Source organism: Macaca thibetana, chromosome 18 (genome assembly GCF_024542745.1).
Source record: "Macaca thibetana thibetana isolate TM-01 chromosome 18, ASM2454274v1, whole genome shotgun sequence".
NCBI lineage: Eukaryota > Metazoa > Chordata > Mammalia > Primates > Cercopithecidae > Macaca > Macaca thibetana.
The window spans coordinates 291305-305860 of record NC_065595.1 but is presented as its reverse complement, the minus strand read 5'-3'; the positions used below and the strand labels follow the sequence as shown (position 1 = coordinate 305860).

Genomic DNA, 14556 nt, shown 5'->3' with positions numbered 1-14556 from the left:
TTAGCCAGGCGTAGTGGTGGGTGCCTATAGTCCCAGCTACTCGGGAGGCTGAGGCAGGAGAATGGTGTGAACCCGGGAGGCCGAGCTTGCAGTGAGCCGAGATTGCCCCACTGTACTCCAGCCTGGGTGACAGAGCGAGACTCCGTCTCAAGAAAAAAAAAAGGAAGAAGAAGAAGAAAGCTTTTCAGCCCTCCCTCCTTTTGGAGTCCCAGTGTCTGTTGCTCCCATCTTTATGTCCATGTGTACCCAAGATACAGTTCCTACTTAAAAGTGAGAACATGTGGTATTTGGTTTTCTGTTCCTATGTTAATTTGCTTAGATAATGGCCTTCAGCTGCACCCATGTGGCTGCAAAGGACATGATTTCGTTCTTTTTTTATGGCTCATGGTATTCCGTGGTGTGTATGTACCACATTTGCTTTATCCAATCATCTGTTGATGGACCCTGGAGGGTTTTCATGTCTCTACCATCGTGACTAGAGCTTCAATAAACATACAAGTGCAGGTGTCTGTTTGGTAAAACAATTTATTTTCCTTTGGGTATATACCCAGTAATGGGATTCCTGGGTTGAATGGTAGTTCTATTTTTAGTTCTTTGAGAAATCTCCAAACTGCTTTCCACAGTGGCTGAACTAATTTACTTTCCCACCAACAATGTATAAGTGTTTCCTTTTTTCTCTGTAGCCTCACCAACGTCTGTTGGTGCCTCACTGTGGTTTTGATTTGTATTTCTCCAATGTTGAGCATTTTTTCATGCTTGTTGGCTGCTTGTGTATCTTCTTTTGAGAAGTGTCTGTTCAATGTCTTTTGTCCTTTAATGAAGTTTTTTTTTTTCTTGTTGATTTTGGGTTCCTTATGGATTCTGGATATTGGTCCTTTGTTGGACACATAGTTTATAAATATTTTCTTCCATTATGTAGGTTGTCTGTTTACTCTGTTGATAGTTTATTTTGCTGTACAAAAGCTTTTTAGTTTAAGCAGGTCCCAGATGTCAATTTTTGGTTTTGTTGCAATCGCTTTTGAGGACTCAGTCATAAATTCTTTGCCTAGGCCAATGTCCAGAAAACTATTTCCTAGGTTTGTTCTAGAGTTTTTATAACTTGAGGTCTTACAGTTAAATCTTTAATCCATCTTGAGTTAATTTTTATATGTGGTGAGAGGTAGGGGTCCAGTTTAATTCTTTGCAAATGGCATGCCAGCTATTCCAGCACCATTTGTTGAATAAGGGAGTCCTTTTCCAATTGCTTATTTTTGTTGACTTTGTCGAAGATCAGTTAGTTCTAGATGTGCAGCTTTATTTCTGGGTTCTCTATTCTGTTCCATTGATTTGTGCCTATTTTTGTACAAGTACTGTGCTGTTTTGGTTACTGTAGCCTTGTAGTGTAGTTTGAAGTTGGGTAATGTGGTGCCTCTAGCTTTGTCCTTTTTGCTTAGGTTTGCTTTTTCCATTCCGGCTCTTCTTGGTTCCACATGAATTTTAAAGTAGTTTTTTCCTAATTCTGTGAAAATAACATTGATAGTTTGAGAGAAATAGCATCAAATCTGTAGATTGCTTTGTCTTTCCCCATTTTTGAATCAGGTTGCTTGTTTGTCTTGTTGCTAGATTGCAGGAGTTCTTTATATATCCTGGACATCAATTCCGCATCAGATACATAATCTACGGTATCTTCCCCATTCTGTGGATTATCTTCTCACTCTATTTTGTTGTTGTTGTTGTTGTTTGGCTTTTGTTTTTTGGGTTTTTTTTTGAGACAGAGTTTCACTCTGTTGCCCAGGTTGGAGTACAGTGAGTGGCATGATCTCGGCTCACTGCAGCCTCTGCCTCCCAGGTTCAAGTGATTCTCCTGCCTCAGCCTCCCGAGTAGCTGGGATTACAGGTGTCCACCACCACGTCTGGCTAATTTTTGTATTTTTAGAGACGGAGTTTCACCATGTTGGCCAGGCTGGTCTCGAACTCCTGACCTCAGGTGATCTGCCTGCTTCAGCCTCCCAAAGTGCTGGGATTACACTTTTCACTCTATTGATAGTGTCCTTTGATGCACAAAAGTTTTTAATTTTCAGGAAGTCCAATTTGTCTAATTTTTTTGTTGCCTGTACTTTTGGTGCCATATTCAAAAACTCATTGTCAAATCCAGTGTCATGAAGTTTTTCTCCTATGTTTTTTTCTACTGCCTCTCCACTTTTTCCTGTGTGGGTCCACCTCAGGCCCAGATTCCTGGCCTCCCACAGACCTTTAAGAACGAAGGCTCCCAGGCACCTTCACACACCACAGACAGAACGAGGGAGGGGTGGCAGAGTGGGGCCCGGGTGGCAGTGGCCTCTGTCCTGCCTGTATCTTCTGCTGGTCCTTGGGGCTGGCCAGGACAGGGAAGATGGCGGCCCCTCCATGCTGGCCCTGGATCCCCTGGCAGCCCCCCTGCTCCTGACACTGTCCAGTGACCTCAGACAACACAATTGAGAGTCAGTGCGTTTGAATTCCAAACCCCATCCTGCATGTGTCAGGTGGATAGCGACATTTGCCGTATGTGGGTTGTTGTCTGGGTTTAATGAGAACATGGGAAATAGCATCAGTTCTTCTTCCGGCAATGGCATTTAGACATTTCCCTCTGTGAACCCTTTCCTGCCCTGGGCACACAGAACACACCTTCCTCTGTCTCCCACCTACTCTCTCCTGACCATCTCGGAGCCCCTGGGAGCTTTGTGGCACCCCCACAGCCCACACAAGGCTAAGCCTTCCTTTCTCTCCTCCGAGCCCTGCCAGCATTGCACTGACTTCCACGCAGGCCCAGAACTGTGAAGGCTCGTTGGCATGCACAGACGTTGTGTGCCGAGCTCCTGGAAATGCAGACTCCTCAGCTCTGGCGAGTGCCGTGAGTAGATTCTGGAGGCGCCAGGAGTGTATTTTCACACGCTCCCACCGTGGTTAGGTGCTGTGGCTGGAGAGCCTGAGATGTGCTGTTTTAACCACCTGGATCTTGACCCCCTTACTGCAGTGAACTTTGTCCTGGCCCAACCACCTCTTTCCCCGGCCACATGGAGGACTTTGCCGCCTCCTCCAATGGCTCCACCTCCAGCATCTGCCTTAGAAATGCCTCTCGTGCAGCGACTTGCCATCCTGCGGGTTCTCCCCTTGCTTACTGCCATGATCCCCACCTCATGGCCACCTCCAGCCCGAACCTTCAGTTTTCCCAGTTCAGCAAGGGATCCTGGACCCCTCTGTGGGACCCCTACTCCTTTCTTAGGGGGGCATACCAGGCTTCTTGAAGCTTTGCTTCCTGAAGGGTGGTCCTGTGTTGTCTCCATCAGATCCAGCTGAAGAGCTTTGTTCGAAAGCCAGTCCTTAGTCAGTGTGGCCTCATGCCTGTAAGACCAGTGCTTTGGGGGCCGAGGTGGGAGGATCACTTGAGCTCAGGAGTTTGAGACCAGCCCTGGCATCATAGGGAGATCCCTATCTCTAGAAAAATAATAAAAAATAGTAGCCGGGCATTGTGGTTTGCCTCCGTAGTCCCACCGACTCAGGAGGCTGAGGCAGGAGGATCCCTTGAGCCCAGTGCAAGGCTACAGTGAGCTATGATTGCACCACTGCACTCCAGCCTGGGTGACACAGCAAGACCCAATCTCATAAAAAAGAAAGGCAGTCCTGTCATCTCCCAGACCAGACCACCTGGCCTATCTTGGTGGGGCCTGGGGCTGCTGTGTGCAGCAATGCTGGGTGTTCCTACTCGCGCTGTCCCAGAAGCCTGACCTGAAAGAGCAGCCCGGGCCGGAGGGACTGGCCGATGCCGGCTGGAGAGGAGAGAGGCGTTCCCAGGTCAGAGGCAGGCTCATCTCGTCTTCTGCACGGCCAGTTCCAGGCTCCTGTGGGCCGGTGGGGCTCCCAGCTCGTTTAGCTGTCTGGTTAGGAAAGCACAGCCTGTGAGGAGAGGGTGCCCAGCTTGAACCTGCACCCAGGGTCAGCCAGTCAACACCTGAAGATGACCGGCTCCACGGGGTGCCCACAAGCTCTCACAGTCCCGACGCCAGTCTGCCTTCACGGATGTCCGAAGTGCTTTATCACTGGTGAGCTCAGTGCTGTCGAGAGCTCTGTGGCCCCTGCTCTGCCTGAACAAGGGAGGAGCAGCAGCCCCGCCCTGGAGACGCTGAAAGCCCTTGGGTCTGCGCCTGCCCCCACCGCGAGAGAGCCGTCCCCTGAAGCCATGAGCTTGATGCTGGGCTGTCTGGGGAGTAAAGCTTCCGGCCTCGCCTCGAGCTCAGTGCCTGCAGAGTAAGAGAAGGGTGGGCGTTCTAGAACTTTCTGGAAGGGAGGAAGGAGGGCAGTCTGACTGGCTCCCTGCTCGTTTAGTTGTTTGTGGTTAGGAAAGTTGCCTGTGGGCTGATGAGGAACCTTGTTGTGGCCCTGCCGTGGGGCACCATGCCCAGCTCCTCCCGCCTCCAGAGATGAGCACCCTCTGAAGAGCCCGGAGGGGCTGACGCCAGCCCCTGTGTCCGCCTCCTCTCCACAGGAGTCATTTCCTGTTTTTCCCTTGAGTTAGTTTGAGCGACTTCTGGTTCTTGACACTGAGGTGTGTTTCTGATGGAAACACCACCAGCTTGTACTCCTTGCCCCCCATGCCAGGCAGGCTTTCCTGGGTGCAGGCCGTCCACCCTGCACTGTGGCATCTTCTGGCCCCTCCTCCTCCTCAGCACCCACCCACGCTGGCTTCCCTGAGAAGCCAGAAGCCGCCGGGCAGGATTCCTTAGGCCTGAATGGTCCGGGGGGAGGGCCGGGAGCCGCAGCACAGCAGCCACTTTCCACCACACCATGTCTTTCTCAACCGTCCACACTGGCCCCTACAACTGCATTTGTATCTCAGCCTCTCTCGGAGACAGAAAAAAGAGGAGGGTGCTAAAAGGACACAAAAAGTGGCAAAACGGTCATGCTTTTAAAAAATTATTTTAACAGCTTCATTGAAATATAATTCACATACCACAAAATCCACCCATTTAAAGGGCCTAATTGAACAGTTTTGAGTATATTCACAGGGTTGTGCAACGTTCTTACGATCTAATTGTAGAACATTTTTGTCCCCCTACAAAGAAACCCGGACCTCCTAAGTCTCTCCCTCGTCCTTGTAGCCTCACCAACAGCAGTCAACTCACCAGCACATGCACTTACCACGCAGGGTCTTCACGCCTGGCCTCTGCCACCCAGCATTGTCCCCAAGGCCCACCCACTTCATAGCGTGCGTCAGCGCCTCACTCCTTTGTGTGGCTGAGGAATATTCTATCGCCTGCATCTTGTTACTCACTTACCAGGGGGTGGACATTTGGGTGGTTTCCGCCTGTTGAGCATTACCGATGCTGCAGTAGAATGGGTGCATTTGTGAGTCGTTTCTCTCCGTATATGCCTGGAGTGAGGCGGCTGGGCCCTGTGGAAACTGCTTCACTTTTGAGGACCCACCCACCTTTTCCCCAGCACTGCAGCCTGTCACAGCCCCACCAGCCACGTGCGGGGCCACAATCCCCACACGCCTCTCGGACTTACGTTTGTCTCTGATTCTAGCCATGCTGGTGGGGTGCAGTGGGAGCTCACTGGTTTTGGTTTGTGTTTTCCTGATGACCACTTGTAATGAGAAAAACCGAGAATCACATTTAAAACCTTACCCCAAAGTAGGAGTTGCCGAGAGACCGAAGAACGACTGGGCGGAGTCCAGCTTGGTGAGTTTATCAGAACTCACATATGGGGCACTCGTGGGCAGCACGACAGCAGTAGAGATGGGCGTGCTTCCTTCCCCAAGCTGCGTTTGAGCTAATTTCCTGCCTCTGCGCCCGTCTGTGTGATGGGCCTGCTCTCTGCGGTGGTTCTCACATCCCCTCTGGGGTGTTTGGGTTTTCGGGGACACCTGCTCCTCGCTGGGCACCGTGGCCTGGACTCACCGCCTGGCCTTTGGGGTTCAGGCCACAGATATCCGCCCTGAAGTAACCTGGCGGGGACTGTCACTCCACAGCGGTGATGCTGGGTGGCTGTGTTTTATTTATCCGCACATTTAGACACCAGCGCTTCCAGGTGTGGTCACTGGGCTGGGCCCTGGGGATGCTGGGGTAACCCAGACACAGCCCTGCTCCCACAGCGCTGCACAGGGGCATAGACACCGCAACAAGACCGGTGACCCTAAAACACTGTCGGGGGAGAGGAGGTCACAAGGTGACTCATGAGCCACAACTCAGGTGTGAAAGAGGCCAGGGAAGGCCGGGCGTGGTGGCCCAGGCGGGCGGTCCCAGCGCTTTGGGAGGCCGAGGCGGAAGGATCACTTGAGCCCAGGAATTCGAGACCAGCCTGGGCAACATAGTAAGAGCCGGTCTTTACAAACAATAAAAAAGATTAGCCGGACCCGGTGGCGCGCGCCCGTGGTCCCAGCTGCTGCGCAGGCCGAGGCAGGAGGATCGCTTGGGCCCGAGAAGTCGAGGCTGCGGGGAGCCGTGGTCGCCCCTGCACTCCAGCCTGGGCCACAGAGCGAACCCCGTCTCTGAAAAACGCAGCAGGGGTGACCGAGGCCCATGCATCGCCCGTGCGGAGGGTTTTGGGGGTGCCGGTGGCGCCCACGGGCCCTCCTGAGTAATGCAGCTCGGTCCAGGCCGTCCCGGGGCCTCGGCTCGGCTCGGTTCGGTTCGGTTCGGCTCGGGAAGGCGCGGAGCCTGAGGCCGCGGACGAGTCCTCCCAGGCGGCCCCTCAGTGACTTGAGTCCCGGCAGGTGCAGCGCCCGCCTCCCCGCTCCGGCTCCGCCTCCGCCTCCGCCCTGGAACGCAGCGCGCTCCGCCCGAGGCCTCCCGGCGGCCTGCACAGAAATCGCGGAGCTCAGCTGCCGCCACCTCGCGCCGGGTCCGCGCGGCCCACGGGACCCCCCTGAAGCTCCCGGCCCACGGTCCACATGGACGCGCGGGGCCCTGAAGCCCCCGGCGGGCGCGCGCTGCGGGATGCGGTGAGCCCCTCCCCCACTCCTGCTCCTCCCTGGCTGGGGGCGCCCCTGCAGTTCTGGGGGGTTTTGAGGTCCTGGTAGGGGAGCCTGCGGTGCTGGGGGTGCCCTGCGGTCCTCCTGGGGCCCTGAGGTCCTGGGGAGGCTGCGGTCCTGACCAGTCCTGTGGTCCTGAGGAGTCCTGAGTGCCTGGGAGGCCCGTGGTCCCGCGGGGGGAGCTGAAGACGTGGGGGACCCTGCGGTCTTGGGGGGTCCTGAGGTCCTGGGGGGAGCCCTGCAGTTCTGGGGGGCATTGAGGTCGGGTCGGTGGGGAAACAGCTGGGGCAAAGGGTGCCCGAAGGCCCCTTCAGAGGCGACCCACGAGTGTCGCAGCGCCCAGGGCTCCGGCCTCTTCCCGGAAATCCTCCCGCCCCCCGGGCTTTCCTACTTGCCAAGAGTTCCAGGCCCACAGGAAGACTGGCTATGACGAAGAGAGCTGGAATTTGCAGGAATGCGTTGGGCGTTGTGCAAACCCTCATGTAAATTTCCTGACAAGGGTAGAAAGCCCTGGCATGGTTCAGAGGTGGGGCCTCTTCCTATGTCCACGGGATTCTAGATTCACACCATGGTACGTGGGGCTCCCTGGGATCTTGAACCCCCAGCTGGGAGAATTTTGTGCTTCTCAGCCTCACTGTTCTCATCTCACCCTGGACACAGTCGCAGGGTGTGAGGAGTGGATTACACCATGAATGGTGTGGGACACCAGTCTGTAAACTACAAAGCGGTATATAAACAGGAAACGCTTTAAGTAACAATGGTGATATTTCTGTATAACCTGGTAAGTAATTTTAGAAGAATTCTTGAGCGCAGGGTCACGAGATTTTCACCTGCGTCCTCCTCTGCATGCTTTATGGTCTGGCTCTGGGCCAAGGTGTGATTCTCCTGCATTCATGGTGTGTGGGGTGAGGAGGGGGACGGGTCCCTGCCCAGTCTGCACCTGGCCCTCATGATTCCGGCGCTACTTGTTGAAAAGACTTTCCGGCCGGGCGCGGCGGCTCACGCCTGTAATCCCAGCACTTTGGGAGGCCGAGACCATTTGGGAAATGAGACCATCCTGGCTAACACGGTGAAACCCCGTCTCTACTAAAAATACAAAAAAAACTAGCGGGGCGCGGTGGCGGCGCCTGTGGTCCCAGCTACTCGGGAGGCTGAGGCAGGAGAACGGCGTAAACCCGGGAGGCGGAGCTTGCAGTGAGCGGAGATCCGGCCACTGCACTCCAGCCTGGGCCACAGAGCGAGACTCCGTCTCAAAAAAAAAAAAAAAGACTTTGCCTCTGAATCCAAAGCCCTTGGCACCTTTGTCTGAAGTCAACAGATTTATGGAAGGGTTTATCCCATGATATTTAAAATGTCATACGTGGGCCGGGTGTGGTGGCTCACGCCTGTGATCCCAGCACTTTGGGAGGTCAAAGTAGGCAGATCACCTGAGGTCATGAGTTCAAGAACAGCCTGGCCAACATGGTGAAACTCCGTCTCTACTAAAAGTACAAAAATCAGCTGGGCGTGGTGGCACACGCTTGTAATCCCAGCTACTAGGGAGGCTGAAGTGGGAGAATCACTTGAATCCAGGAGGCGGAGGTTGTAGTGAGCTGAGATCGCACCATTGCACTCCAACCTGGGCAACAAAGCAAGACCTCATCTCAAAAAAAAAAAAAAAAAAAGTCACATGCCAATAGTAAATATTTATTCAATTGTCTTATGGTTTATTTTTCAGGCAGAAAATCTATTTCAGGAACTTCAGGAACATTTTCAAGCTCTGACTGCAACATTAAACCTCAGAAATATCCTTTTCTACCTTTAACAAATGCCTTGACTCTTTCGGACTGGTAGATTGTCATGGAGTGTCTTTTTGTTGTCTGCTAGTAGTAGGTAATAGTTTACTTACAGGATTTCCCAGTATTTACTTCTGTGCTTTTACGGTGGCTTCCTGATGTGTTAATTACCCCTCACCTGTAGCCAAAGCTCTACCTCCGGCCTCAGTGGCTCACGCCTGCAATCCCAGCACTTGGGGAGGCCAAGGTGGGCGGATCACGAGGTCAGGAGATCGAGACCATCCTGGCCAACATGGTGAAACTCCGTCTGTACTAAAAATACAAAAAAATTAGCCGGGCGTGGTGGCGGCGCCTGTAGTCCCAGCTACTTGGGAGGCTGAGGCAGAATGGCGGGAACCCGGGAGGCAGAGCTTGCAGTGAGCCGAGATCGCACCACTGCACTCCAGCCTGGGCGACAGAGCGAGACTCTCTCTAAAAAAAGCTTCACCTCCTGCTTGACTGGCAACACAGGGTGTCTTGTGCGGCAGGTATAAAGGACAAGAACCCAAACATGCAACACTTCCCAGTGGGGCTTCCATCAGTCCCCCCGGACAGTGCACCCTAGACCACAGGCCCTCAGACGGAATCAGACCCCACAGAGGGTAACACTGAAGGCTCCAGGGCCGGATCCGAGATACGGCTCTCCCAAGCTTGGTTTCGTTTAACTTCATCAACTCACTGTTTTGTCTCAGAAACATGAAATCAAACAGAATGAGAATAGAATGTTTTTTTGGAGTTGGAGCAAATCTAGATGAGGGTAACAACTGCCCCAAGACTCGCCCAATTTGAGCTCATGCTACACAACTAAATGTATTCCTTCAATATTGTGTGCTTGCAACTTTAGATTTTGTAAATGGGTTCCCACAGAACAAAAATGAGTCTTAAACATAAAATTAAACCATATGAATGTTAGTTTTTTCAAGAGTTAATTTCAGCTGGGTGGTAGTCTATAGTCCCAGCTACTCAACAGGCTGAGGCGGAAGGATCGCTTGAGCCCAGGAGTTCAGGGCTGCAGTGAGCTGTGATCACACCACTGCACTCCAGCCTAGGGACAGGGCAAGACCCTACGAACAAACAAAAAAGAGTTAATTTCCATTACAGTTATTTTTACACACCCAGAGTTTGACTAAAATACACCGATCTCCTGTCCCCAAATCCATGTCCAAGCAAAGGGAGCCACGTTTTCTAAGCTCACGGTTTAAAGGTTAAAGGGACACACTGAGGAAAACTCAGGGAAAGAAGCTGATTTGCAAAGACACTAGGCCTGTCGTTGATTCCCTCGTTTTAAAAGTTGCATCTGCCGTGGCTTTGGCATGAGCACGGTGACGGCAGGTGCCATGGGAGGCGGGGTCTCTGAGGACATCCTGGCTGTGCCCCCACGGCTCTACAAAGAACTCCTTAACACTGCACTGGAAGAAATGGGAAACCGCATCGAGGACTTACAGAAGAATGTCAGTGACTTAATGGTGCAAGCTGGCATTGAAAATTCTATTAAACAACAAATGGTAAGGTTATTGGGAAACTATATCAACCTTTTGCATATCTTTTGATTGCTTTCATCTTGAAACATACAATCCCGTATTTGTTCACTATGGGAATTGCTGCCTCTGTGCTGCCCGAAAACTGCCAGGAATAAATTTCCAAATGCTCTTTTCTTTTTTTGAGGTGGAGTCTTGCTCTGTCGCCCAGGCTGGAGTGCAATGGCATGACTTTGGCTCACTGCAACCTCCACCTCCCGGGTTCAAGCCGTTCTCCTGCCTCAGCCTCCCAGGTAGCTGGGACGACAGACATGCGCCACCACACCCAGCTAATTTTTGCATTTTTAGTACAGACGGGGTTTCACTATGTTGGCCAGGCTTATCTCAAACTCCCAACCTCGGGTGATCTACCCGCTTTGGCCTCCCAGTGCTGGGATTACAGGTGTGAGCCACCATGCCAGGCCACACCCAGCTAATTTTTGTATTTTTAGTAGAGACGGAGTTTTACCACGTTGGCCAGGCTGGTCTTGAACTCCTGATCTCAGGTGATCCACCCGCCTCGGCCTCCCAAAGTGCCTTCTCTGCAGGGCATCTCAGGCCACCCAGTGCAACCGGAACCTCATGAGGGCACTGCATTCTCACAGCTTCTGATGCTGAATGTAAACACGCCACAAAAGCAGGCTAGGATCAGAGGCACGTTTAAAGCCATTGGTAAAAACGACATAGAAAAAACGATTCAGAATAGCGCCCACGTAGAACAGGTCCTCCCACCTGTGCCCATGCAGATCTTCCCCAGGGACCCTCTGAACCTCCAGGTCAGAAAGCTGGTGAGCCGTGACTTCACCCTGCATTGTAATTTTTGGGTGTGGTCTGTTCAGGTGGGCAGAGATGGCAGCGCTCTGATTCTGCTGGGGGACTGAAGTCCTCATCCCTTCTCTGTGAGCTCAGAGCAGAGGCAATCTTCCCCCAGACGCCTAACCAGGTTTCCTGCAGACACACTGGCATCTTAACCTTCCGACGTTTGTTCTGAAAGTCTTAAAGCAGTGTGACAGCGGCCCCACACTCTATGTAGCCTTCTGCCCCTTGCTTTTTTGTTCAGTACTGAGATTCACGTCGACACGTGTGGCTCTAGGTCAGTCACTAACTGCTGCCTAACAGTCCTCTGATGATTTACTTTGTATTTGACTAGTATTGTTTCCAAACAATGCTGCACTACTCTTGTCTACTTCTTTGTGTACACGTTGCCAGTTTCTCTAGGGGACTTGGTTATTCTGTACCTAGGGGCTTGTCCCCTGCATTAGCTGCCACAAGAAATTTCTGGACTTTGCCTAGAAGCCATCCTGGGAAGATGGGACATAGAATTCACTAGGTACCCAGAGCGCCTCGAGTTAATCCAACCTGACTAAAGCACCACAGTGCCACAGACAAGGCAAAGCTTGGCAGCCATGCAGGCGTAGGTTTCAAATTCTTAGCCTCTGTTGCTGGCTGTAACCTGGGGAAATCTAAGCTTTGGTTTTCTTCTCTGCAAAATATCTACCTGGTAGGTGGTTGTAAGGATTTAAGAAAACTGCTTGCAAAGCACTTAGGTCAGGGCAAGGTAGACAGTAGGTACATAATGAGACAAACTTGAAATACAGAGTTAAAATCATGATTTCAACTGCACTGCAGCCACAAAGCACCAATGAGAGAGTTATTAAAATCAAGGGTGAACATACTTACTACACCTGATAGGAGTTACAGACTGAACATCTATGTCTCCCTGAACAGCTGAAGACCTAACTGCAGCATGACTGTGTTTGGAGATGGGGCCTCTACAGAAGTCATTAAGGTTACAGGGGTCCTGAGGGTGGGGTCCTCATCCAACAGGATTCGTCTTTCTGAGAAGACACACCAGGGGCTCACCTGCTCTCCCCCTGTGCCTGCCCCAGAGAAGGCGGCCATCGGCAAGCCAAGGAGAGCCCTCCCCAGAAATCACACGGACCGGCACCTTGATCTGGGACTTCCAGACAACAACTGTGTTGTTTAAACCACTCAATCTGAAGCTTGTTATGGCAGGTCCTGGGCAGACTAATACAATACGCAACACGTTTACAATAAATACACGATGAACTTACAAATGTGGGATGTAATTGTTTTATCTTTTTCTGGTAACAGCCAATGAAGCTGTTATCAACAAGACATAACTCACACATCATCCACCAATTATGCCATTGACAGAAGTGTACCATTACCACCGTCTTAGGGCACGTTTTCTGCCTGCTCTGCTGATGTAAGTACGTTTTCGTTATGTCAAAACTGAAACTGCCCGTTAGCTGTCCCCTCCTATTTCCCCCCACTCCCAGTCTTAAGCAACCACTCAACTGTCTCTCTGGATTTGCCTAGTCTAGAAATTCCGTATAAATGGAATTGCACAATATATAGTAACTGGCTTTTCACTTAACCTAATGATTTCAGTGTTCACCCACGTTGTAGCATGTGTCAGTACTGCATTCTGTTTATGACCGAATAATATTCCGTTCTACGGATGAACATTTTGTTTAACCATTCATCTGTAGAGGGACACTTGGTTTCCACATTTTGGCTGCTGTGTACGAGTTTCTGTGTGGACACACGCGTTCAATTCTCCTGGGTATGAAACTGCTGGGTCAAACGGTAACACCATGTTTATCTTTTCTTTTTTTTGAGACAGGGTCTTGCTGAGTTGCCCAGGCTGGAGTGTAGTGGCACAACCATGGCTCACTGCAGCCTTGACCTCCTGGGTTTAAGTGATCCTCCTGCCTCAGCCTCCCAAGTAGCTAGGACCACAGGCACGTACCACCATGCCCAGCTAATTGTTCTGTAGTTTTTGTAGAGACAGAATCTCACCAGGTTGCCCAGGCTGGTCATGAACTCCTGGGCTCAAGCAATCTGCCTGCCTCAGCCTTCCAAAGTGCTGGGATTACAGGCTTGAGACACCTGCACCCAGTCTGTTTAACTTTTTGATGACCGACCTGCCTGTTATCACTTTCCCACCAGCAGTGTGTGAGGGCTCCAATTGCTCCACATCCTTGCAAACGCTTATTGTGATCTACGTTTTGTATCTAGCCGCACTCGTGGGTGTGAAGTGGCGTCTCACTGTGGTTTTGATTTGCACTTCCTTAATAAGCAGTGATGTCTTTCTGTGCGCTTCCTGGCCGTCTGTTTCACCTGCTCTGGAGAAATATCCGGAGTATAATACTGAGTGTCTGTTACATGCCAGGTACTCGAGGTCACATACATGTTCTCCCTAGCCCCTCACTCTGGTATGGTGTTAACACTCTCCTCCTTTATACATGCAAAAATCAGCACATGGGAGATTAAACTAGAGATTTGCATTTGAATTTTAAATCCAAAAAGCACACACTCATTTGTAGTGTATGGAAAAAAATGTGCTTCATGCTGTAAGTAACCTCCTGTTTTCACAACAGCGACCAATCTCCCGACAGCAGTGAGCCTGTGCACCACTGCTGTGCCCCGCAGGCCCCATGTGCTTCCGTGTTCACATCTGTGTGCAGGGCAGACACTATTACCCGCCTTTACCAAGGAGAAAATGGAAGCTCAGAGAAGGTGCCCAAGGTCACCTGGTGGGGCAGAGCCTGGGTCTGAGGTCAGAGGGCCCAGGGTGTGCTCAGGTGCCCCCATCCCCACCCTTCCTCACTTTCACTTCAGAGCGTTGAGTGTGCTGAGACGGGACATGAAGCTCCCAACCAACCATCCACACTGCTAGGAGAGAGGGCAAGAGAAACCTCAGACTGTAACAAGGACATTTTCTCTTTTCTTTTTTTGAGACGGGGTCTTGCTCTGTTGCCCAGGCTGGAGTGCAGTGGCATGATCTCGGCTCACTGAAACCTCCACTTCCCGGGTTCAAACAATTCTCCTGCCTCAGTCTTCTAAGTAGCTGGGATTACAGGCGTGAGCCACCGTGCCCGGCCAATAAGGAAATTTTCTAACTATATGAACTGAAGGGCCATGGCTTCTACAGAAAATATGTTTCCATCAAATACAATCTTGGGAAGAATAAAAAATAGCTCTTCTATTCCTTACAGGGAAGGCTCTGAACAATATTTTACCGTCTTTATAACCAGAGTAAGAGTAAGCCTTTGGGTTCTGCATGGACTGAACTGTGTAACCCCAAAATTTATATATTGAAGTGCTAACCCCCAGCACCTCGGACTGTGACTTTTGTAGACATAAGATCCTTGCAAATGTAATCAGTTAAGATGAGGCCACGCTGGAGCAGGGTGGGCCCCAATCCAAC

General features: G+C 51.4%; 2 protein-coding genes across 8 annotated transcripts in view; both read left to right on the top strand.

Annotated features, from left to right (window-relative positions):
• HSBP1L1 (heat shock factor binding protein 1 like 1) overlaps positions 1–12402 on the top strand; it is a 414139-nt gene extending 401737 nt beyond the window's left edge. For 2 of the 7 annotated variants that reach the window (XM_050768227.1, XM_050768230.1), the window contains exons 2-5: positions 6788–6958; positions 8706–8765; positions 10206–10307; positions 12048–12402. In XM_050768227.1, the coding sequence (XP_050624184.1) occupies positions 6908–6958; positions 8706–8765; positions 10206–10307; positions 12048–12059 (225 nt within the window). In that variant the 5' untranslated portion in view covers positions 6788–6907 and the 3' untranslated portion in view covers positions 12060–12402. Of the gene's footprint in view, positions 1–6513; positions 6959–8705; positions 10184–10205; positions 10308–12047 lie in introns of those variants that run through there. The other 5 variants (XM_050768228.1, XM_050768229.1, XM_050768226.1 and 2 more) reach the window with 4 other exon arrangements.
• RBFA (ribosome binding factor A) overlaps positions 1–14556 on the top strand; it is a 252019-nt gene that overhangs the window by 172494 nt on the left and 64969 nt on the right. The gene's annotated exons all lie outside the window — the stretch shown is intronic.